Source organism: Plectropomus leopardus, chromosome 4 (genome assembly GCF_026936395.1).
Source record: "Plectropomus leopardus strain MGB_pleo_1.0 chromosome 4, ASM2693639v1, whole genome shotgun sequence".
In the NCBI taxonomy this organism is placed as follows: Eukaryota; Metazoa; Chordata; class Actinopteri; order Perciformes; family Serranidae; genus Plectropomus; species Plectropomus leopardus.
The window spans coordinates 24,358,427-24,383,898 of NC_142179.1; the positions used below are offsets into that span (position 1 = coordinate 24,358,427).

The following is a 25,472-nucleotide window of genomic DNA, read 5'->3' on the forward strand; positions in this document are numbered from 1 at the left end:
TTTTCATGTGTTTGGAGTGATTTCATGCCAGGCAATATTTGTTAGACAAGTGCAGAACTTTCAAAACCATCATTAAAATAGGCCTTTATTGGGATTTTTTACTGCATGTGTTTGTGTATGTGTGTGTTACTTTGCATGTTCCTGCCTTTTCTTGTATAAACACTGCTAAGAAAATACATTGTCTGAACTTGTGATAGACTGTGTGAGTACTTTTAACTATGCTTGCCCAAAAGCTCACTCACTGTAAAACACAGTTACAGCAAGGTCAAAGCATACCAGCAAGGCTCAGGATTGCTGACGGCACCGTGTGTAAAATTAATAGACACCACTTTAAACAACACAAAGGAGTGCTCATACTGGTTTGTTTGTGCAACCTCTGACTTTGCTTTCTCCAAGAAAGATATAGCAATAACTTTCTGAAAAAAAATATTTTGGATACAATATAAGGGCTATTGCACTTTTCCATATTTTTTAATAATTTTACAATGTTTGATATTCATATTAAAATTGGCCAAAGTTTCAAAGTTGAACATATGTAAATGTAATCCCTGTGAGCAAAAACCTCAGCTCTTGACATTTTTCTTTACATGGTCATCTGCTCCAGGCAAGGTGTTTACATTACATACGGTGTTACATGTAGCTACAAGCACACATCACAAAACATGTAAACTTGGTTGGCAATGTTGCATTTTCTCCCCGATTTAAGATCATGTTTCTGCTTTAACATATCTGGTAGCGAAGAATTTGGTTAAGAAGCTTTTAGTGGAAATGTTTCACAGTAAAAAGTGCTGCTATTTTCTGTTACAGTCATTCCCAGGTTGTAAGTTCACTGTTGCACATGCAACTACATGATAACATCAGGGAAACATGTAATCTTGGTTGCTGATGGGATTAATTTCAATGATGGTGCAGAGACAACACAAGGGTAGATGCAGAAGACCCAGAAACGCTTATTCATGAGGATGGCTAAAAGAGGCCAGCCCTAAAAGAGAGTGCATCAGACTGAGAGCAACACAGGCATTACAAGATAAAAGTGTGATTTTTATGTTTGTTTGCTTTTCAAATAAAGCATGTAAAAATGTTACAGTATAAATCCAAAATACAAATGAACCTGAAAATGAGTGTAATGGGCCCCCTTTAAAATACCAACACTTTCACTTTCTTTTTTTTCAATCACTAAGTTTGTGCAACATATAAAGAGAATAAATATACATTTAAGAAAAAAAAGGCAAAAAAGTTCTAAATTCAATTGCGTGGATTTCAGACTTGTGCCATGTCTTGCAATGAAACCATGCTGTAGATTAAATGGCAGCACGGAGCAGTGTATGTATGTTTATGGTACATCATAAACATGGATGTTCATTCTGGGCTCCACCCCAGGACTTCACATAGACAGCAGGTTTCAAATGGGCTTCCATCTGTATAGCTCACTTTTCAGCGACTCTCTGAAGTTCATTAACAGCAGAAAACGTAACACTATGGATTTGAACTGGGTGGCCTTTCTCTTGTTACTCAGGTTTATAACATAATTGAGGTTTTTAATTTCAGATTAAGCTTCCTAGGGCATCCACCTTGATAGCCAGGGACTCTGCGAGCAGTCGCCGAGACTCATTTTCACCATATGTGAACACGAGAGATTGTTGACTTGAAACCCATATAAAGCCATAGACTAAGACAGAAAGGAGAATGGCTTCTGGGCTTCATTCTCTCGTTCCACTCCTCATCATCTCACTCTGGCCTTCACTCAACAAAACAATGTACTCCAACGGCTACAGCAACAGCACTTGCCTCTTCAGATACATTCTCAAGCCTCACCTCCGCAGTTTTTCTCTCTCTATTTCCCCTCTCTCTTTTCTCTCTCCTCAAAACTCTTACTTTCCTAATTTTCTTTTCCGTACTCTCGCCTTTCAATTACCCCCCCTTAGGGCCTTGTGCTGTAAGTTATAAAGTCAATGTGGATGGTCTGTGTCAAGAAGTCCATCCAGCTCTCTACAATGTTGCGACCTTTTGCCCGCCGGTGTAAAAGCTACCTGCAGCCTAATCAACTTGGCAGGATTAGCTCCGAACCTGATGACTTCCACTGCCAGCAGCTCAGACGCCGAGGAAAGAGACAGAAAGAGAATGAGAGAAGAGGAAGGTAAAAATGGGTAAAAAACAGAGAAGTCACAGAAAATAAAACCATTCAACTATCTGAGTAAAGACGACAATGGACGAACCTGTAATGGCAAAAACGCCGGAGCAGAACTCGACAAAGGACCCGAGAAAGAGAAAAGAGGTAGAGGAAACTGGGAGGAAAGGATTCTTTAGGACTCTTGACAAACATGTCAATCATCTTACCCTAACTGACACACACACATGCACACACACTTGCACTTTCACTGCTGAAGTGAAATCTAATTGTTTTTCAGACTGGCCTAGCTAGACAGTCGACACCGCAACCCTGCACCCCCCCCAACCTTCACCACCGCTGAGAGAGAAAGGGAACAACCGGAGGTCTTTTATTAGATATGATGGCACATTTCACAGCTCCGTGACTTACAGAAACCCAATCCTGCGATTAGTCAGCGCTTTGACGTTATCTTAAGTTCCTTGTCAGAATTAATTTAGTGTGGGTGGGCTGCTGTGGGGCTGTCTGTCTGTCGCGCTCCGCTCCCCTCCGCTCGCCTACAGGAGATGGGGGGGTTGGAGGCAACGGGGGCAGGAAGATCCCTTTCAAATAAGCCCCAGCTCCAGTCAGTGCCAAACCAGCCGCCTGAGAACTAAATATCTCCTCCATCAAAGGGCCCCATTCTGCGAGGGGAAAAGCAGTGAATGGGTCTGAATGAACAGGCTGAAAACAGATCCCGTCCTGGCCCAGCCCGTCGCCCACTTAGTGCCCTCAGCCCTCAACCCCCACCACCAGCCAGCCGGCCCAGCCAATGACACCGGAGAACCGATACAGCTGATATACTAACTTAACACACGTGTCACGCACAGCTAAACACAAAATCAACTACATACTGAGAGGACTACAGATCAGTATTTTTGTTCATCCAGAGGGAACCTTGCACGCTATTTTACTGTGGCAGTCTTTCAACTCCACTTGCTTTCACACACATCCTGATTATCAGAAGCACTCGCACACACAGAATCAAATTTAAAAGTATTGATATACCCTGATCAAGATTGGCAGGCGACTAGTGAGAGCCGTTTGTCTTGCCAGTGTGAAACTAGAGGCCTGTCTGCAGTCTCCTGGCCTGAACTGACACTTCATTAGAGATCTTTTCCTGGTAGCCCAGCACTCCCCGGCCCCTCTCCCCGCCCGACCCTGGACCGCGCCACTGTCCCATCTGATGAAAACTAATGGATTACAGCATTTCAATTTGGGGGAGCCAGCTCCGTTGTCAGCCTATCTTAATCTCCTTCAATTAGGGGGCAGCTCTTAGGCAAATCTCTGACATCTGAGAAGTGGGAGCAGGCCAGTCACTTTGACCCATAAACTGGTTGAAGTCTTTCACGGGTGTGGGCAGCTCTGTCTCCTACATCCTCTCGGCTTCCCTATCCTCTCCTCCACTTCCGTAATTTGTCCCAGACACTGATAAGTCAATTAGGCAGCAGGTGAATGAGCTGTGGATGTGTGTGTGTGGGTGTGTATATGCCTGCAGCCCACCCAGGTTGAGGCAAAAAAAGAGGCCTTGCAAGATTTTTGTTTGCCTGGATGAGCCCCGATAGTAAAAGGGCTATCCTGAAATAGTCTGGGAGGAAGTTTGCTACAGCCTGACAGACACTGACCAGTGGTCCCCCACAGCGAGAGGAGGATTGCCTTATTTTTAGCCCCATTCTCCATTATCTGGATGCTTTGTTCTCATAATGGTTATCCTACTCCCATCTGCAGGAACACAAAATAACCCTTTAATGCTTAGAAAGCAGAAAAATGGCCCGGCCTTCTGTAATAAGCCTTGAATTACCTACCCAAGGGTTTTCGTTTCAAGATGTGGAATCTTCAATTATTATGTCCCCATTTAGAAGGAGGAAGGAAAGAAAGAAAGAGAAGGGGAGGGAGACAGAGAGACACAGAGAGAGAGACAGCGTGAGAGAGGAAGGGATGAGTCCTAGACACTAATGGTGCCAGAGTGAGGCTTTGTTCACTTGCTACATTTAGCCTGTCCTTCATCATCTGCCCTCAGCCTCACAACGCCACAAACGATAAAAGACCTGAAATATAGATTTCTCTTTTTCTTCTCGCCCCATGTCTCTCTCTTTATCACTCTATTTGTGCTCTCCAACTAGTCCCGTCTGCCATCACTGAGGGACTACTATATTTCAGTCTTCTGTGACAGCGCACAGAGAAAAAAAAATCTCATTTAGGTTGCTACACTGCATTTTCCTTCAGAACACATCGTGGCAGGATTATTTAATTAATTAATGAAATTGAACCACCATAAAAGATTCCCTTTTCAGTTTATGTTATCAAGTACTTGACCCTTAATTTTTCAGGGAACATTTTCAGATAGTTCTTAAAGTTTGATCATGGCTTCTTTATGAATCTCAACACAGTTATCTCAAATCAGCCCAACCCTGAACACTCATATTGGACAAACCAGGTCATTGAGAAAATCCGTCTAAGGCTACACTGTAACGAAGTGCTTATTCTTAAACCCACAGTTACCTGTAACTAGACAGATTTATCTCATGTGTTACCTTATATTTGAATCAAGGCCTGTACATTTTCACTATATTAGTTGAATACTGTTGAAACTTTCAATTATTGTACATTACTGACTGCACAGTGAAATGACAGTCATTTTAAGCTTTTTTCCTATTGTGCAGAACAAGAAGACACAGCTACAGAAATTATCTTTTCTTTCATTCCTCTGCACTGCTGCTGAAGCGACACTTTCCCTGTCATAGGTCTTTGTACTGCATGTTGAGTGAATGCCCCTTTAGATATCTGTGTTTGGGATCAGGAAATCAGATTTTTAAGGCAGAAAAAAACTGATTTCTGATCGTTGTGTTAAACTGGTGGCTCTCAATCCTGTTACTCCAACTAAGGAAAACAGACAGAGCTGAAATAAAGGATTTCTTTCAGGTGAAACAAATCCCTTTAATTTACATTAAATGTTGTGATGTATTTGAAAGGAGGCATTTGCAGAAGTGGGTACTTTTTTAAAGCTCAAGATACACGACATCAACGTGTTTAACTGTACCATTCAGTCTGTCATATGTATGAAGATACTGACTTGGTAAAGTGGCATTTGAAGATTGACATGATTGAACTTCATGGAGGAGAAAGGCAGAGTGGCAGAGAGAGAAAGAGAAAGTAAAGGACAAAAATATGAATGCAGTCTTTCAGCTCTTCGTTAAAATTTCATATGTCCACCTCTGCAACACTGTTCATATTTCTCGTAAACAATATTACCGGTGTTTTTTCTACATCTGTCAGTCATGCGGGTCGCTCCTCTCTTTAAAATCATTCCTGCTGGTGTCTGCACACATTAAGCATAAAGAAATCTGAGCCCTTAATGTCTATACAGTGTGAGCAACAGCTTACACAGATGTGAGCTTTTATTGAAAGGTGATATAATCCATTGAAGTAAACATGAAGCTTTAATGATGTTTTGTCAAAGCTACTGTTTAACATTTGTTTAAATGTGCCAGTGTTGTGCTCTCATAGTTAATTGCACATTATATTGTGCTCCACTTCCTGTCATTCACCTGAGATTCACAGGCAGAAATGGAAGGCCCCACCAGGAAATAATCCCCCCCAAACAGTCTGCTTTAAAAACTTAACTGCCACGTCCGTGTCTTCTTATTTGGGGCGCCTCTGTCAGCTGGGACAGTATTTAATTTGAATCTGGCTTTGACATTATAAAGTTTAAATTCTTAAAGTGGTGTAAAAGTGAATGGGGGACGTGTGAAAGTCAAAGAAAAATGGCAAAACTCTGAAGGACATAACTATTCTAATTCAGGCTTGAAAAGATCAAGGTGCTTTTGCAACTCTGACTGACCTGCTGGCATTGAGATTGAGTTTCTCCTCTGTGTCTTTTAGGAGCTGCTCAAAGTCCAGCTCACAGGAAACTCCTGGAACCAGCAGCTCCACAAAGGCATGGTCTTCAGGAAAATCCCCCGGCCACTCCATGCCGCTCTGCGAGGAAAAGGAACTGAAGACAGAAAGAGAGAGATGAGTATAACATTAGAAACACTCCACATGGCATGTACCAGTTCATAAAGCAAAATAATGAGAAAGCCAGCACTGGTGTCAGGATTAAATCAACAATTTAGACTGACACCAAATAACAGAGATCTGGAGTGCTGTATTATCACAGCTGTCTGTCAAGAAACTGAACACACAGGCACACTGTGTACACACACACCCGCAGTCATGTGGACCATAATAATTTGAAATCTCCTCAAACAGGAGTCTTATTAGGCGGCACAAATCAATTGCACCTGAAACACCTGAAACAAAAGGAAGCGTATCATCAGCAAAAACAGTTTCTTCCTCTTTCCTCAGACAATCATTTGCAGTAGAGGGACCCCTGATCAAAATGCATTGCCTCAGCCTCTAACCATTTCCACCTACTGACACTAGTGAGTTAACAAAGAAAAAAAAAACAAAGACCAAATAAATAAACAATGAGGTGAGATGCTCTTCAGTCGAGGCTTTAAATAAACAACTCATCTCCTTACGTCTCTGCCACAACTGAGGGCCGCCCCCCTACCCTGTGGTGCTTAACGCTCATGCTAACAGCCAATCCCACGCCGGTGCTGCGTTGCTGGGTCTCATATCAACATTGTCATCAACGCGAGTCAAGTGGAAGGTAATGGAGAGTGTCTGTGTCAATTTGGCTTTCTCACACTCCGCCTCTCGCCCCTTTCCTCGTCATCTGCTCTGATTTTAATAATCCCTGTCAAACTCCAAACAGCTCCCCACACTCCGCTCCGCTTCTTCGCTGCTGCATACAGTCGATGCCACTCTCCCTGACAGGGCAGACAGGAAGCTCAACATTCATTTAGCCTGCACAAAGGGAGGCCTGTCCAGCTGGACAAATATTATTTTCCTCCGCTGACAGCCTCACCAGTTAAGCTTGTCCTTTATTATTTCTCCCTCTCTTCTTCTCTCTTACTGTTTCCCCTCATCATCACGCTCCCTCTGCGCCACTGTCTGAGAAGGGGTCTGTACGCAGCCATCGCTGAAAGGGAATAAAATTTTAAATCCAAGGATTAGGAACTCAACATTGTATTATTTGGGCTGAGCCAGACAGTGTGTGTGTGTGTGTGTGTGTGTGTGTGTGTGTGTGTGTGTGTGTGTGTGTGTGTGTGTGTGTGTGTGTGTGTGTGTGTGTGTGATTATGAATTGTGTGTGCTGACTTCAACACCTCTTTAAGTGTATGAAAGACAGACAGACAGATGGACAGGTCTGCACGCTGTAATGTCTGCTGGGTGTCTACCTCCTGGTCTTCCCAACATATCATCTGTTATCTTGAGCAAGAGTGTGTACATGTAAGTGAGTGTGTGTCAGGATTCTCCAAGCAGCACACAGGGCCTCATTAGTACTATACTTTAAATCATCCGGTCTCCATTGTCTTGTCATTAGCTCTTTACAAAGCAGATGTTGGAGGAGCCCCTGTGTGTTTCACAGTGTTGCAACAGGGACAACTGGGCCAGGCGTTGAGACGTTGCCTGAGACATCCACTCCACAGCTATTAGAACAAGGGAAGAAACACAGCTACACACAGACACTCACACACACATCACTGTCCTATCTCTCTTGCTGCTGCCTGTCTACCCCAGCTAGGCTAACACACAGGCCCATTTACAGTAATGAGTTTGTCCTGAAATATTTAGCAGCACGTCCCCCAGGCCGTCGCTTTAAAGCCACTTAGAGCATGTCAAGTTAAAGTCAACATTATTTTAAAGGAGGTACCTAACAGTCTGCTGTGAAAGAAACATCATAGATTAAATAGGTGAATTTTCTAAGATCAGAATACTGCAGAGAACTATCTCATGCATGCCCAGGGGGGGAGACGGGCTTCACCGTTACCGCGCAACCATGTGGTCCTGCTACACTGCACTGCCTTGACTGATTTTCTTCTTTACAGTAAGTCCTGTCTGCTTACTGGTGGGCTTTAATCTCATCAGATTTGATATAGTGAAATTTCTGTTCAATTTAGGCAGCACTAATCTTGTTAAAATATATTGGTCACTTTTTATCTATACCATAGGGAAATATGTGTACATAATACCTTCCTAAAATATGTTGTGTAAGACTGTTCCGAAATTGCGACGCAACAACTTGGCATCATCATAACAAATGCCCATGTGATTAGCCTACACTGAGGGGATGAATAATACATGACTTAATCCTGATATTACTTGTCATTGCTGTTTTGCAGAATAATCATCATCATTCAGCCAGTATTAAAAGTACCCTGAGCAATGAGTCAATTACAACTATTGGAAAACAAGACAATATTGTCACACTGAAGCAGTTCATATTGTGAAGCTTATTGCATCCAACTATCATGATTTCAGTAAACTCAAATACTCATATCCTAAACATGCATCAGGAGAACTGACAAAAACCTAAAGATCTTATTAGTTGTATTAGATGATTGAACGGATAAATAATCTGTCATAATGTTCAAAGTAACCAAACCCATACATACTGCAAATATTCATAGGGCTGCAACTGTAACACCGTATCTGTGACACATCAGATTATGTGACCCAGAATCAGACTCCCTTTAAAAAAAAAAAAAGAGTTTTGAGATTGTGAGTTGTTGACCGGTTAGGGTTCAGGGCTCAGCCACGGATTCTGACAGGTCATAGAATATGGTGTAACACAATAATTATTTGCAAAATCAATAAATCTATCACAAGTGATCAATCTTATGGGGTATAAAATGCCAGATAATAGTGAAAAATGCACATCCAAATGACCAGGCCCTTGATGAACTGTGCTTGAAATGTCTCGTATTTTTCCAACTAACAATTTAAAACCCAAAGATATTTAATTTACAGTAATTCAATATAAAAACAAAAGAAAGTTGAAAATCATCACATTTATGACTTTTGAAAATAATTGATGAATGATTAATTGAATAGCAAATTTGTTGTTGATTCATTTTGTTAACCTGCTAATAAATGATCAACTAATTATGTCAGCATTAGGACTCAAAAGTGCATCATACTGTTATTTAGTATCATTTTATTTGATTTTTTTTTTAGCTGTCTTATCTAGTATCTTATGGTATGGAGGCATTTGGGCTATGTGATATCATTTAATATGAAACATTCAACTGACAAAACATATAAAACAAAGACAAGCAGCTGAATATCACAATTTAAGAAGCTGGAGTTGCAAATATTGGGTACCTTTTTTTCACTTGTTAAATGTTAAATCAGTTGTATCAGTGTTTGCAGAGCGACACATAAACTAGAGAGAGAGAGAGAGAGAGAGAGAGAGACCATACATAGTTGTTTATCTTGTGGTGGTATTTGGCCATGTGACCAGACACATCCTTTAGACCACAGCAGCTCTATGCAACAAAGAATTAGCGCAAACTGCAGACTGACAAAACGCAGTGAGTTCACGTGGCGCCTGTACTGATTCAGTGTTACTTTGAGCGACAACACATGCATGTTTTGTGCATCTTACCTCTCATAAACTCCTTTGTATTCGTCTCTAGTTTAATGTCAATCCAGCACACGTTGGGAAAACATGACCACCGTCATTTCTGAGTCCCCTATTGCAAACATGTGCCTACGGCAGCTCGTTGTAACTACAACAAAACGGCAAACCAAGACAATTCAACAGCAAATATGCCACCACGTAGGTCAGTATAATTAAACTGCAGCGCTGGGGAGCTTATCTATCGCCGTCACTGAATGTTAATGGAGCCGTTTTTGCAAACAGCCGTGCGGTTTCACGAGAAGCCTCTCCGTCAGAATCAAGTTACTGCAATCGATCGATCTCCGCTAATCAATCAGTGCAGTATGATATGTTATTGTCGTTATTTCCGGGGATAGAAAGCGTCCGTGACAACAACCTGGAAGTCGCTCTGTGAAAACTTCCGCTCTCTGGAAGATTTCAACTAACAAACCAAATGGGGGGAAATAACTCCATGTATACGTCAATAAATGCGTTTTCTACCAATATTAGATAACGGTCTGCACAATACACAATTTTAATGTGCTTTTACGTCTTTTGAGTCGAATGTGTAGTCATATTAGAGTTGATAATTGGTACAAATATTTAGTCCGATATGAAAAATCTCCCCTCTTCGTGATAGTAAGCTATCCCGCGAAGCTGTCAACATACGGCAGTTGGGCGGTGAACTCGCTAACATCTATCAACCGGTTATTAACAGTAATGATCTGAGTTGTTATGAATCTGTCTTTGCGCAGTTAAACATATTTCCGGAAGAAGCATCAAAACGCTGGTATAAAACACTGCTCACTTTATGCTATATCAGTGTCAGATATGTCAGAGTTTTGGCGCGCCTATACGTAACTGGGAGGACATCAGAGTTTACATCGGTGGTATGAGGAAAGGTAGTCAACTGTGATTAAGACTACAGGGAATCGATTACTGGTGGATGAACAAGACTCAACTCATTGTTTGGTAATTTAATCAATGCTAAGACTCTTAAGCTGACAGGTTATTTAAATCATTTCTTAAGGCAGAAAGTTTTTTTTCCACATGGTTTTGTTTGCAAGTAACTAGGTCCCGTGTGTAACGTTAACTACCTGACTTAGCCAAATTAAACGCCCTAAACATATAATCAAATCGAACAATGCAAATGCTCCCCTTCCTGTTTTTTTTTCAGTTGTGTGCTAAGGTACAGTTAAACATGGCAAACCATGTGATCCAGTCAAACAAGAATTGCAGCATCGACTGAGGTCTCACTTTGTCACGTCTTTATTTTCGTCGTCAGGATGGCGAGCAGCACGCACGTTTTCCAGATCTCTGGGATCAAGGTCCGTGAGAAGAAGAGAGTTTTGGTCCAGAGCATCCAGCAGCTGGGGGGAACATACATAGGTGGCTCAGTAAGTAGAGATCCCTGAAACAAGATTTTAGGGGAAAAGGCAGATGCACCTTACCCAAGACTATTTACTGAATATGAGACACTTTAACCAGAGCCCTCGGTGATGTCCGAAAACTGGTAACTAGCCAGCAAAGCAAAAACCATTAGGTCTGTCAGGTAATGCATGAAGCCTAAAAGCCTAACAGTTTTTTGTTTTAAACTGTGAGATTTTTAATCTCCTTTCTATTCCTATAGCACCCACTTCTTGTGAAAGTGCTTCATTATATCACAGTACTAACTGTGATGTAATGAATAAATCAGACAGTGCAGTGCTGACCTGCATTCAGTCACAAGGACTGGCAGTATTGTATTGTGTGTGTCATGCACATAACTGCACTAAGTAGGCAAATGCGGTGGTTTTTCATCTTTGTGTTCTTAGTAAACATGCAATAAAATTTGCCTCTTTCTGAAAGCAGTCACTCTTACTGCAAGTTGGCTCCTGTCAGGGGTGTGTTCTACTGCAGTAACTTTAATGATAGCCTTGTTCTGAGACTATGGTTTAAACACCTCATGATACATTTTTACAGAGTTTGAATCATTGTATATATTATATGGAGTACATTTTTTAAAAGATTAATTCAGTGTTGTATAAATTATGTGAACTAGCCCTTCTTTATTTTAGTTCAAGTCTAAAACTTGCAGTATAATTCTCACAGAGACAGCTAATGAAGTTAATCAATGATTTCAAGCTAACTGTAATTACATCCAGTTATAACAGTGTTTTTTTTTTTTGGTTTCTTTTGCATGTGAATAGTTTTGCCTGATCAAGTTTAAGACTATTGCCATGTATAAAAAGTGACAATGAAGGCTTGTGCTCAGACAACAACACCCACAAAACAAAAACATGACCCACAATATACAATGCATACAATCAACAAATGTAGCAAGTAGCCATAGCACAGCACCACCTTGGCCTTGTCAACTGCTAAACAGTGGAACTTAGTTTTTGGAACAAGCATTTAATTTCAGCCATATCATCCAGCCTCACCTTTGGGAATCAATTTTATTTAAAACCTGAGTCTAGTCGTCTGCTATTTAATATTGTTTGTTACATGTCATGAGAATGATGCCATGTTTATCTTTAAGGTCTATCAGCACGCCAGCACCCATCTCATAATCCCTCAGGTTTTGTCCAGCGAGAAGTTTTTGGCAGCCTGTGCTGCAGGTCAGTCCTGATGGTTATTGTTATAATGATGAAAAATAACTCATATCTGATCATCTTGATTTTATCAAGACTGCTCATCGAACTGAACTACTTTCAATGCTTCACTGTGTCCATCAAGTCTGACTCAACACCATTGTTCTTTCATCTGATTTGACCAGGAAAGTGGGTTGTGACTCCAGAATATGTGCTGGACAGTGTTAAGAATGGCTCCTGGCTCCCAGAGGGACCCTACGAAGTTGCCATTTCCACAGGAGCCACGTCCTCTTTCTACCCGGTCAGGCAGTGGAGGGAGAAGGTGGCCAGTGGGAGACTAGCGGGGGCCTTCCAGGGCTGGAGGGTCCTCCTCATGGTCCAAGAGCCCACACGCAGGGCCATGTTCAAGCGGTGAGGTGTCATTGCCAATCACAACAACACCCATGCATGAATAAAATGTTGCAGAATATGATACCTAATGAGTTTAATCTTTCCCAGGCTCCTAAAAGCAGGCAGGGCCAAAGTATACCATAGCCCTCCTCCATCTCACGCCTCTGTCACTCATGTCATGGCTAAACCCTTCACAGAGGACTCAAAATCCCACAGTGCTCCTTGCTACCCTGTTAGCCACATTGTCCAGCATCTCTTTGGGGTATGTCAGACTAATTTATGTTAGAAATGGTCCTGATTATCAGGCATCTCATTGATCCATTTAATTTCTGTGCAGTCAGCACTCTAGTCTTAAAGGCTTTTATTTTGAAAGGAATATGAAAGTTTTTTTGAATATAGGAATATTAGCCGAAAAGTCTCAAACATTCTAGTATTTTTTTTTTTTCTCCGGCAGAGCAATTTTGTGGATATGTTTGAGATAACGGCTGATCATCCAGCAAAGCTGAAGAAGGACAGCATCGTTGATGTGGACCTTTCTAAGCTGGAGATGGAGCTCAGGGACTATGTCATCAAACAGGAGGTTTGGATATGTTTGATGGTGTCTGAAGCATAGTTTCTCTTAGGTGGTCTATATTCTGCTCACTTGAACGACCCTTTTTCCCTCTGTTGTATTTGACAATGCTAATGGGTTCTTTTGCTATAGGGCGGGCCGAGACTGCGCTTCCTTGAATTCATGGGTTACCATGACCCATACCGTCCACAGTCCCAGGTAGACATGCATACATACCCACCCTCGATCACTACCATACATCTCTAAAATAACTATGTTTTTCATCAAGAAGATCAGGTCATTCAATTTCCTTTGTGTCATACATTTCAATGGAAAGTGACATCGAGAGCAAGGGCACATCATATTCAGGTCACCGATTTAACCACCACTGTCAGCCGATCTGAGAGTTTTGATTGGCAGGCCTATTAACAATACTCTCCACTGTCCTGTCCATACCTTACCCAAGTGGATCTCCATCAGATTGCTATTATAAGTGCTCGTGTATTTCCATTCTGCACTTTCTAAATCCATATGCTGTTTGCCAGTAACAGACACTTAGAAATGACCTCCAGGAACTTCTGATGCCCATTCACTTCCTTTTCCCATTACCCTCCTGCCCTCCTCTTTCTGCCGTCCGTCTGTTTGAGTGCAATGTTTTCTTCTCCTTTCCATATACCTCTTTACGTTTCATCATTGTTCTTTTATTCCTCCAGGCTACAGAAACAGACTTCAGTAATGTTGGTACTATGATAGAGTGTGGTCTCTTCATTGAAGCCCTGGACTCAATCAGAAGTGCTGTGTACCCAGGCCTGCTGCCACCGGCGTCATACCTGGTCTCCCTCTTAGAGTACGCACAGCAGGTAGGACCAGAATTACCAGACTGCAGAAATCCCCACCTGCTGCTACATTAGCCTCAGGAAGCTGCATCAAAGTATACCCTTTTTCATTACATTTTGAGAATTCTGGTAGCTGCATTTTTGGCTTTTTTTGTCACTGTCACTGGAATAAACGGTGCTGTGTGTTTGACATTTTTTTTTACAGTGCATTCAAGCATACGAACTTGTCAAACTTAAATTGTTGTCTTTTTCACTATGTCATAGGGTAATGCCACATCTGTCTTCCTGAGGAATTTCCAGCAGGTCATGCATAACCTGCTTGTTACCAACCCTCCTTGGCTAGCCCCCAGCACAGTGAAAAAATATTTTACCCAGGTGTTGCAATGTCCTCATTGTAAAACAGGCTTGTGGCCCTTCCTCAAGACAGCCATCAGGTAAATTTTATATGAAATGAGATTTCTCAAAAGAAATTGCACTTTAAGGTTTAAAATTTCATACTAGCATGCTATTTAATGTGCTAAAACCATCTGTGAGATCTTTTTAGATATTTGTAAAACCTTAATATGAAACCAACAGTAAGTAAAAAGCATAATATTTTTGGTAATATTACAGTATGCAAATAATGGACACTATGCTGGGAGTAAAAATCCCCACAGTGCAACAATGCAGTGCAGAAGAAGATAATGATGTTGATAGCAGACGATGGTGGACAGTGACTAAGACAGCTCTGTCACGTCAAATACGCTTCAATTTAAGTGTAAAAGTAGAAAAAAATAATTTCTGATATATTTTCTGTTTCTCTGTTTCCTTGTATTCTTTCAGTTACTGCCTGTCTGGTGAGCTCACCTGTCACCCACTCCCTGGACCTGCCCTGCCAACTCTGTTACAATTCCATAGTGACCTCCTGGCATTTTTCCTCAAGCTCTTCCAGGGGGAACTCCATTCTGTCAGCGCTGGGTAACTTTGATATAAACTGATATTTGCAGTCTTTCTGTTTTTCAGCTTATTGTTTATGCATGGACAGAGTTAAAGAGGAATTTTATCGCAATTATGATTTACTTTCCAGAAATTCAAATGAATCGTGTTATTTTTGCTAGTGTGTGCTGCTACACAAAGATGTCGGAAGATTTTCATTCATAGCATTGAAGTTACATACTTCTACAACTGATTAGAGTCTATTTTAAAGATATGCCACTGCAAGACTTGAATGAAACTAGATGTGGAATATTTTATGTTTGCACAAAACCTTTAAGTCAACAGCTGTTTGATACTTCCAAAAAACTCCATGTAATATGTTTACACCACTATTTTTTGTTCTTACAATAATTGTATTTGCTACTTACATTGGTTGGTTCATTCTTCCCTCATCCACCCCTTCTCTTCTCTGGCTCAGTGATTTGATGGTGCTTGAGGGAAGCGGAGTCTCTCAGGCTTCAGCAGCAGGATCTCTGCTGTATGGAACCTTCTGGACTGTGTGGGAGCGCTCCACGCTGTTGTCCCAAGCTGTGAAACAACTAACCCAACTCTTGGTGTTGGCTGTCATTGAGGTAAAAACATGGGGAAAGTGTGTTATATCACCTCAGAAGAATGCCAGTTGGGTCAGATTTGTGTTCAGACCAGATTTACAAAGTTACTCCTCACCTCCTCTTAGAGCTTGCTAACTCCATGCTGTGATGTTGTTCATCCTCACTGTAGGACCACACTGAGAGGGACGAGAAGCAGAAGCTGCATTTGGCGGACACCCTGCTGGACCTCCTGTCTGTGCTGGTGGAGTTCTGGTGTCAGCAGCACTTCAAACTGAACCGGAGCCTGGTGGAAAAGGGTCTAAAAGACCTAGCAGAGCATTTTGCTGTTATAAGCCAGGGTATAAAATTAAATAGAAAAAAATAAGTCAGTCAGTCCATCACTGAAGTTTGGTACCTGGTATTTCAATTTTGTTGTACTTGTGCAATGACAATAAAGACATAGTCTTCTTCTGATGTATTGTCCCTCTGTTTTGTCCTGTAGATGTTTCTCCGGTGGGTCTGGCAGAGCTGGTTGTCAGGATTCGCTCTACCAGACTTAAGTTGGTGATAACAGATGCCATATTCAGGAGTCTTTGCTGCAGAAATGGATTCACAGTTGGAGATGAACCCCTCTCTCTCAAGAAAATGGTCTGTGTGTGAATGTGTGTGTTTGTGACTGTTTCTTGTTCCTCACTTACCTCATATTTCCCATTACTAACCCATGGGAAACCATTTTTTTATCAGTCCTGTAGTCATTTGGCCTTCAACATAATTTGAGGCCTGCACTTCTTACTTGTGCAAATCACAACATGTGCTGCTTAGTTTAGTAAGTCAAGAGGAGTATGAGTGACATTTTGTAAAGTGTAAGTTTGGAGAGTTCCTTTGGCTCCCATTTTCAGTTCATTCACTGGAAAAAAAAAATCAATTTGCTTTGAATTTGCTTTGAAAATGTTTTTGGCAAAATAAGAGCATGTAAGATCCTAAAATTCTCATACTACATGCATCAAACACACCAATGTTTGTAGGAAATAAAAAAAGAAAGAAAGCAGTTGTAAAAAACTAACAACATAATGATTTAGAAAGATGTTGATTAATAAACCAGTTGTAATTATTTTTGTTTCATTTTCCGACTTTGCTTTTGTGTTATGCTAAAAAGGCATAAAATACAGATGTACTGCAGTAGTTCACATGGCAGCGTGAAAATTGGTATAGATTATATTACAGTTCTCTGCTAGAGACACAATGTTGGCTCGTGTGGTCTACCCATTATGATACATTACAGTAAAACATCTGGCTTTCTCACTCAGTGCTGATGTCTTTGTGTTTCCTCAGTTTCCGTAAGACACACAGACATCCACTTGTAATATAAAGGCACTGTCTAACCTTGTGTGTGTCTGTATGACTTCTGACAGATGCTGTCCTACCTGCCTGCTCTGGGAGGTTTAGCTCAGAGTCCCACAGGTGCCTGTCTCAGGACCAGACCCACCTCCCACAGCTGCACTAGCCAGGGGACCGGCTGCAGGTCAGTTACACACAGCTGCCCGTCTTAACCACTGTCAGTCTTTCAGGTACATTTTCAGAAGAGCCTGAAGGGGAACATGTGAGGACATATAAGCAGAGGGGAGGGCTGCACTCAGGCTGATAGTTTACTCTTAATAACTTAATACATTAAATTACACATGCTTTCTTATTTCAGTCCTGTCTTACACTTTAAACTACCACACCTTAAGTAAATTTACTTATGTTTTAAGATCAGCTAGGGAATTTCAAATGGCAGTCTGTGCAGATCATTACAGGTCTGCTGCTCTTCTCTCTTGAGACTCAGTGTCGTAGGTGGTCAGAAAAACACTTAGGCTAATTGCTTGAGATTTATATAAGCAGGAAAAATCCTTGAGTCTCTGCAAATAACCAGTTGCCTAACCCTTTTTGAGATAAATCCAGTCATTACGTTCTCTCCAATTGTGGTTTGTTGCTTCACCGAAAGTTTATTAAAAGCCGCAGTTGGTAATTTCTAATAAAAACAACTGTTTGTCTCATTTACTGAAATAAAAATCATTCCTCTGCCCCCTTTGAATTGCTTAAAATGGCCTTACTGCACATGAACAAAAACAACCAATCACAGCCTGATGAGTCTCTAAAGCTGCTGTCAATCATGTCAATCATGGCTCGTGAACTGCGTCTAACTGTCAAAATAGGCAGCATTGATCAAGTATGATTCAAGATTCCTTGGCTGCATTGCATATTTCTCACCTCAGATGTTTACGGAAACATATTTTAGTGTGCTGTTAAGCTAGAAAATAAGAAAGATGGTCTAGTCGGTACTAGGGATATCGCTTTACTATCTCCAATATAGTGGCTGGGGCACACACTTTTTTTTACTCTCATTTTACACAAAATAAACAAATGTAAAAAAAAGTTCTAATTTTACAGCAAAACAGTACACTAAACAGTACAGTAATAGAATATTGATTCATATTTGATTAGTTCGAAAGCAGTGTAAGATTATAGTTAATGCCATTAGAGGCAGTAAGAGGAGGAGGGACATTATCTATTTTTCAACAGACTATGTGCCTCATTTAATACTTTTTGTAACAATGCAGTTTCAGCAAATGTGACAAAAAAAGTATATTCATAAAAGTTACCATCTGTAGCTTTAAGGAAGAGTGCACATTTAAAGGGAATAGATAAAACGAACAAAAACTGCTGTTGAATAGTGTACATGTTGCTGGTTAGATTTCACCCAGGCTTAAAGATCAAATTAGCTGTATCAGTCTTTCATTTATCTTTGAATCTTTTTTTGTGTGGCTAAAACAACCAAACTATTCAACCAGCAGTCGACTCTACCTCCATTGTTAGGTTTCCACCCATAGATTTGAGGGCAAAACGGGTGAAAATGTACAGGCCCGATGAGAAATGTGAGTGAAAAGGAACAAAGGAACACCTGGAGAGAGGATGAATGTGTGTGTGTGTGTGTGTGTGTGTGTGTGTGTGTGTGTGTGTGTGTGTGTGTGTGTGGGTGTGTGGGTGTGTGGGTGGTTGGGTGGGGGTGAGGAGCAGAGACGCATGAATGGAGGGACTGAGGGAAAGCTGGAGAGAGGCAAATGGAGGTCAGACAGAGCGTGAGGAGTTGGCATGTGATGGGTCATGCCCAGGTCTGATCCTATCAGTGTGTGCTGGCTGACAGGAGGGGTGCAAAGGGAGGTTAGACCCCCCCCTCCTCAAACACACACACACACACACACACACACACACACACACACACACACACACACACACACACACACACACACACAGTGCTGTGTCTGATTTGGACAGGGAGCCGACAGATAGACAGACTAGGATATCCCATCAGGCCTTTGTGCCTTCCCTTACGACCACCAGCTCTCAGCCTTTACCCCCTTTTATTCACCTCTCTTGATCTGCCCTCGTATACTAAATCCCTCTCTGAATACAATCACACACACACACGCGCACACACACACACACACACACACACACACACAGTCCATACTATCAGACATCTGCTGCTCCACCAGCAGGTAGTTGGCCTGGAGAAGGGCAGGCACCACCAGAGAGCAGGTTCATGTGAAGGCTACTGGTTCATGCACTGACCCGATCCCCTCTTCCCTCCATCACTGCTTTTTACTCCTTCTACTTTCTTCTTTCCCCCCAGTTTCAAGGTTTTAGTTTGTTTTGACACCGACATGAGAGGAACTGAATAAAACAAGGCAATGCAATCTGTGCGGATGAGATAAAGAAATGCCAAAGGGCATGTAAAATCATTTGACCCTGAAAGAAAGAATGAAATCAAAATGACAAAGCCTGTGATGAATCGAGTACAGAAACCAAAAGGAAATCTTGTTTCCTCATTTTTCACGCTTGACTTCACAATATTATATGTGTTTTCAGTGATGTCGACACTCTTAATCAATTAACACATCTTGAGCTGAAGCATGTATGATTCTGACACACTCCTCACTCTGAAAGCATTTTCAATACAACTCACTATGTTGTTGGAGCTGCTGTGACGCAGTAAAATAATTTAAATATTTTATTTTAAGAAATCAACTATATTTATTGTTAGAGCACTTGTCAGTTATTCATAGTCCTTAACAAGATAAGACATAAAAAAAACATCCTTTAAAAGTCTGAGTTTAAATAGCACAGTTTTGATTTAACAGAGAAGTATCGGTTTTAGAAAATGGTTTCAGTTCTGTTTTATCTGCCTTTTCAAACTGCTGGTAGAACGCAAGAGAAAAGTCCTGGTAAGATGTTTGGTATTGGATATATGAAAAGAGCAGGAGCAGGTCAGAAAGGTTGAGAGGAGCCACATGACCCCTTCATCTTTCATTTCTGGCTGTTAGAACGCATTAGGCTGTTTCACTTGAGACTGCTGGAGTCGTCGTGTGTGAGATGGCGAGTGTGCTGCTTCTGCACCAACAGACAGGCTGGTATCAGGGCACACGTCCAAGCCATACCAAGCTGACAGGCCCGCTGATTGACCGACTGTTTAGATGGCCGTTTGACTTGCCGGCTGGCTGCGTGGCAGTGAGTGCTGTTAGCAGAAGGGGAGCTACATTTTTCTCCTGCTGGTTCAATCAAACTGGTTTCATCAAACTGTATTGCTGTTATCTTTTCAAGCCATTTAACAATGTCATTACTTTGGCCCCATCTCTTTTGAGCAGACCTGCATGTAGTCAATGTCAGCTGGATTTAAGAACAGCCTGTAACTAGTTCAGCTCAGTGTTTCCAACAGAATTAGTCTGTTTGTGGCCTTAGCAGCTGTTGTCGGTGGGGGTGACAATGACAGCAAACTTTCAATTTCTTTTTCTTTTCAAGTGTGTCCCTTTGTATCATTCAGTGTCACCTCTCTAAATTCAGAGGTTTTTGCAGGTCTGTGAATGCAGCACAGGCAGAGCTCTCCATTAGTTCTTTTGTTCCTCAGCTGTAGTTTATGACTCACAGGTGGATAATTGATCTGTTGATCCGTTCAGAGCTGATCAGATCAGATCGGATAGAGGAGCAGCTGCTGTGAGTGAATGCAAAACTTTTAGACCCAGAGGAATTAATGGTTAGGTTTCACTTTCAATGCGCCTAATGTTCTGCTGCTCCATTTTTTCCAAGAGTACGCACTGCACTCAGAGAGTGTGGTTCAGTGAATAACCTAACAGTACATATATTTCAACAACGCTCCTAATGAACGGTTCAGCTCCAAAAATAAAAAATGTATTTGTGGCAACAGATGTTTTAATAGTGGCGGGCCGCTGCAAATAAATTAATGTGTGGGAAACCCTGTAACTCCACAAATATTTCAAAAATGGAGACAGATGAAGTAGATTTTTTTTGCCATGACCTTTTTGGTAGAATTAAGTGGGAAATGTAATGCTTAAGTTTTTTTCTTATTTTGGCATGTGACATGCACTTCCCCATTACTTCCATTATTGCTCACAAGTTACTTGAGAGTCAGCCTCCAAGGGCATGCGCTGCCCCAGGCCCAGAACTGATAGCTGGGCCACTGACAGCATGCTGGCCTCCTAAAGTAGACCATGAGGGAAGGAGAGACTGGGGCGTGTACAAGCCAAGTACTGTCAACCTCCACTGCTGCCAGCCTATATGGACAGGGGACACTTGGGTGAAGTGGTTCAAGATGAGAAGCGGTACAACCTTATACCAGTTATGGACTCTCTCATGCACACACACACACACATACACACAGAGCTCGTCTCATCTCTTTTCAGCCTTGTCCCTGCTAATAACAAGCAACGTGACAGGACGTGTGTTTCCTCCTCACTGCTGGGAGCTCCTTCCTGGCTTCTGAACAAGCCAATTACCAGGGAACAAGCCTCTTCCCTGTAATACGGATGGCACTCCGCTTCAATGCGGCGCACGCGCACGTGCACAGACATATACACTCCAGACACCTGTCAGGCTTCATGCAGGCAGATCTCCCATACCCACTCACAGGACTAGTGACAGCCCACAGCTATTAGCACGCCACTACTTTGAAGAGGCTTCACTTTCTTTTACTAGTTATTCCTCCTAATGTGCTTGCTCACATCGAATTCTCCGTCTCTGCGTTTGAGGCGTTAAGTGGGAGGAAAAGTGCTTTGGAGACGGGAATGGAGGATTGGGCGTGTGAAGTGTGTGTGTGTGTGTGGCCAACACAGTAGGGGTTTGACAGATATTGTCAGATTTCATATAAAATGATACGAAGCCATGAAGGATTCATTTGCTAATAGCACTTTTCACAGTGCAGTGATGCCCGTTCCACTTTCTGTACCACTAGGTCTCCATATTGTCATGCTGAAATGGTCATTCGTTGAAACTTTAGACTTGTTTATGTAAATCACAGATAATCTCTTACTGAATAGGCACATGCATATTTTCTCATAGCTCGTTTGACCATGTCCTTTGTCTCCATACAGTGCTCAGTGCTCTTTGCATGAAACAAGCCTGGAGAAAGAGAACATCCCCAGAGGTTTGAACAGAGTCAACGCAGCAGGTATGGCCCACAGACACACGCATGCACACACACACACACACGGCTGCTTGACAATATCGCTGCACATTTGCAAGGAGCGGACTTTTAATGGACTGATGCACTGCACTAGGTCATCAGTAAAGAGGGACATGATAGCTCTGTCATCACTTTCAGTTTAATGAAGAGCACATAATGTATGGAGAGAGTGATTGATTTGCATCGGACCACGCTTCCATCTAGTCAGCTGTTAAGGCAACTCGGCTGCATAATCCAGCCTGCTGTATATGTTCCAAGGCAGAGTTTGGGCCGCATTACGCCTCCTCCACTCGCTCTTTTCGCATTGAAATTCAACACTGCGCTCTTTGTTTTGTTTAGCTTTTTTCTCATGTCTTATTCACCTTTTAAAAAAGTAACAGATAAATAAATAAATGGCATGGACAGAAATAATGACTTCCTCACACAAAACAATAACACATATTAGTACGCACTGTGTGCCTCAGATCTCCAGTTTAGGGATATTAAATGCAGCAATTAGGGTAGCGCTGCAGATATACAGTGGCTGCACTGGTGGAACTTCCTGCAATTAGAGGCATGGTACTCTGTGTGAACTCTTGAAGGTGTCAGAGCTCATATCTCCACCCTCCACCTGATCAGAAAGGCCCTGTGCTGGTGCAAAGGAGGGGTGGAGGGAGTTGGGGGGAGGGAGAGCTGAGGCAGGAGACTCAAGGCTGTTGGCATGTGTTGTTTTTCCACTACGTGATCTCTATACCGATGCGGTCGGCATTAATTTTTGATGAACCATCGGCACAGCATCCTCCCCTCTCGCCCTCTCATCCCATCCCATCTCATCCCATTCTCTCTCCCTTCCCCTCGTTCTCTCACAGGCTTTTTCACCCACATATGTAAGCTTGCTTTCTTATATTCTGCACTTCTTTGCTTTGGAGCATCTGTCTTGCCTCCTGGAACCTCAGTATCTTTGTCAAAGTAGCTGAGAGGGGTTGAGGGATTTGGGATGAACTTCTCCTTTTTTTTCAGCTCCATAGTTGCCTCTGAAGACTTAGCAGAGATTTCAATCTAAATCAGCCTGAATGTATGTAGATTGTCAAACAAGAATTGCTGTGTGTTTTTCATCACTTAAAATCTGTTTGCTTTTAGCTTTGTGTCATCTGTGTCATCCAAACCGTTAAAGTCAACATTCACGTTTCAACATTCAGTTCAAAAGCTAGGTTTGGTGTCCTTGGGAATTTAGAGCTACTCCAGGCAACCCTATCAAGCAGTGAGAAATAGCTATTTAAAAATGGTATTTAATAGATGATCAAAGTGTAGTTCTTTTTCTATAAAAATATATTCATCATGGTCAGAAGTTACAGCATATTCATTTCTTACTTTTGAAAAAGAAGTCCAACTCTAACAGGTTCAAGAACTTATCCCTTTTTTAAATTAAACATTAGAGCATGTAATTCTCACCTTAAACCTGAGTGAAGGTCTCACTCACATACTCATATAACATTTCTATTGTGGGAACTATTCTGGGCAAGCTATGTAGCAAATCAGGGTTGGATTCTAGTGTGATCTTGTGATTCTTGCATGAAGGGCTCACAAAGTATCGTCATCTGGGCAGACATGGAGGAGGAAATTGAAGTTGTAAATTCAGAAATATGTAACACTTGAAATTATTGTTTCCAGAAACCTTACAACTTCCATTTTGAAAGAATTTTATTTTTTCTGTTTTGAGTCTTTTGTTTTTGGCTCAAGTGTTGTCTCGCATGGCTTTTTTTTTTGTTTTTATGGTAGATCCAAATAAAAGTCAAAATAATTGAATGTGGTAGCCTACCGTTAGGGCTGGGTATTGTTTGTTAAATTACGATACCAGCAGCAGTGCCAGTATACTTAAAGTTCTACAAATACTAATAGAGCACTTAATGTGATATCCATATTGTGAATCAAGTGTCATTTAATATGGACATACTTTTGAACATTTTGGTGACATTTTGCTTCGCTGAAATGTCAACTGTGTTAATACACTGCTCGACTTCACCACACCACAGACTATATGGCTTATAGTTGTTGCCGGGGATATTAGTTAGAGTCCACTCAGATACACTCACTGTGACAGGGCTAACTGTCAGCATTACACTACTAACTTAACCTAATGGTTATAAATAGGTTTAACAACAGAGTTGAGCTGTATCCTGTCAGCATGTATTTAATTGTTCAGTGGTGGATGCAGTTGGTACAGTCCAAAAGTAGACCCCCGGCGGAAAAAGAATCAAATACTGGTATTGTTTGACTGGACATGCTTAGATACTACTTGGTACTGGGTTATTTTACTTGGTTTGATACTACGTACTGGTTTATTTTGCTAGATACCTTAAAGTACCGATCAGGTACTGATACCCAGCACTATGTACGATATGGTACAATTATTTCTTAATTGAAATTACAGAACAATTACTGTATAGTGTAGGGTAGTGTAAGTAGTGTAAGTCGAATTGAATTTGGCTGTTCAATACGAATATTCCATAATTTGTTTTGTTTTCCATACAAAGTTTTAATGTCTCAACGGTCGCAGCGGGGCAATCAATGTGACAGCAGCTTTGATTTCAGATCTTACACAAGCTAATTGCACTAACAAGGGAATGCAAATGCATAACGACATGTTTTGCCGAAGCTAGATATAAACAAAAGTCAGAGACTATATCCTATTAACTTGTTGTGAGATGTACATTCACCAGTTATTCACTTTACGGTGCGGTCTCTCTCTCTCCCTACATGCCCCTGCCTGCATGTCTGCAGCTGCAAAAAGTAACATGAAAGTCGAAAGCACTCACTCCGCTGCAAAATATGGGGACGTTTTAGTTCCCGGATTTTGCTGCACAGAAAAACAATTGTGTGACTTAAAGTAATCTCAGTTGACTGAGAGTCTTCAACTGATGATTCGTGTCTCCGAGTTTCAAAGGGCAGCCCAAGTATAGTGACAATATTGTTACTGTGATATATATACTGTGATTGAAGATTTGAGCCATATTGCCCTCCCTGAGCAAGACTGGAGCATAAACTATACCAGGAGTCCATGCGATACAGATTGGGCAGTGACAACACTGTCTCAGTGATGTAAATTCAATTGCCCAATCTATTTTATGATTTTTTTTTTTCTAACTAGTGATTTTGGAGTGAATATTGATTCGGATGTGTGCCTGATCAATCACAAAATTCCTACTGCACCTGTGTGTGTCATAAATATGTTTTTACCATAGTGCATCAAAAAAAATGACTGAGGAAAAAGATTTTTGTGAGCTTGGCTTTCACATTGCATTTGTTTACTTTTGCATGTGTTCATTTGGCAGACAGCTTTCTCCAAAACAATCCAAACCACAGTGGATTTACTTCTGTGCACTCTGCGTTTGTGTCTTATTACTTCCTGTTGGCAGAATGGAGGGCATCAAGGGGCTGTTGCTGCCCAGTGTTGTTTTTGACTGATTAAATGGAGGTATCCTACATTA

The 25,472-nt window shown here is 41.5% G+C and overlaps 2 protein-coding genes across 10 annotated transcripts in view; one reads left to right on the forward strand and one right to left on the reverse strand.

Moving 5' to 3' along the window:
- Positions 1–17,063, reverse strand: part of kiaa0825 (KIAA0825 ortholog) — a 139,173-nt gene extending 122,110 nt beyond the window's left edge. The window contains exons 1-5 of one of the 6 annotated variants that reach the window (XM_088076891.1): positions 16,913–17,063; positions 15,904–16,084; positions 15,625–15,816; positions 15,327–15,519; positions 5,988–6,140 (exon numbers count right to left, since the gene is read on the reverse strand). In XM_088076891.1, coding sequence (XP_087933017.1) covers positions 5,988–6,140; positions 15,327–15,340 — 167 coding nt within the window. In that variant the 5' untranslated portion in view covers positions 15,341–15,519; positions 15,625–15,816; positions 15,904–16,084; positions 16,913–17,063. Of the gene's footprint in view, positions 1–5,987; positions 6,141–9,640; positions 10,037–10,891; positions 11,006–15,326; positions 15,520–15,624; positions 15,817–15,903; positions 16,085–16,186; positions 16,629–16,912 lie in introns of those variants that run through there. The other 5 variants (XM_088076892.1, XM_088076893.1, XM_088076895.1 and 2 more) reach the window with 5 other exon arrangements.
- The window catches only part of slf1 (SMC5/6 complex localization factor 1), a 37,375-nt gene continuing 22,121 nt past the window's right edge, over positions 10,219–25,472 (forward strand). For 2 of the 4 annotated variants that reach the window (XR_006105902.2, XR_006105903.2), the window contains exons 1-15: positions 10,219–10,606; positions 10,920–11,031; positions 12,156–12,234; positions 12,393–12,618; positions 12,706–12,859; positions 13,052–13,177; positions 13,301–13,366; positions 13,861–14,007; positions 14,248–14,417; positions 14,806–14,940; positions 15,377–15,530; positions 15,679–15,847; positions 15,991–16,136; positions 16,901–17,010; positions 21,914–21,990. Coding sequence is in view for 2 of the 4 variants with exons in the window: in XM_042488199.2 (XP_042344133.2) it covers positions 10,581–10,606; positions 10,920–11,031; positions 12,156–12,234; positions 12,393–12,618; positions 12,706–12,859; positions 13,052–13,177; positions 13,301–13,366; positions 13,861–14,007; positions 14,248–14,417; positions 14,806–14,940; positions 15,377–15,530; positions 15,679–15,847; positions 15,991–16,136; positions 16,901–17,010; positions 21,914–21,990 (1,897 nt within the window). In the remaining 2 variants the exon portion in view is untranslated. The remainder of the gene's footprint in view (positions 10,607–10,919; positions 11,032–12,155; positions 12,235–12,392; positions 12,619–12,705; positions 12,860–13,051; positions 13,178–13,300; positions 13,367–13,860; positions 14,008–14,247; positions 14,418–14,805; positions 14,941–15,376; positions 15,531–15,678; positions 15,848–15,990; positions 16,137–16,900; positions 17,011–21,913; positions 21,991–25,472) is intronic. The other 2 variants (XM_042488200.2, XM_042488199.2) reach the window with 2 other exon arrangements.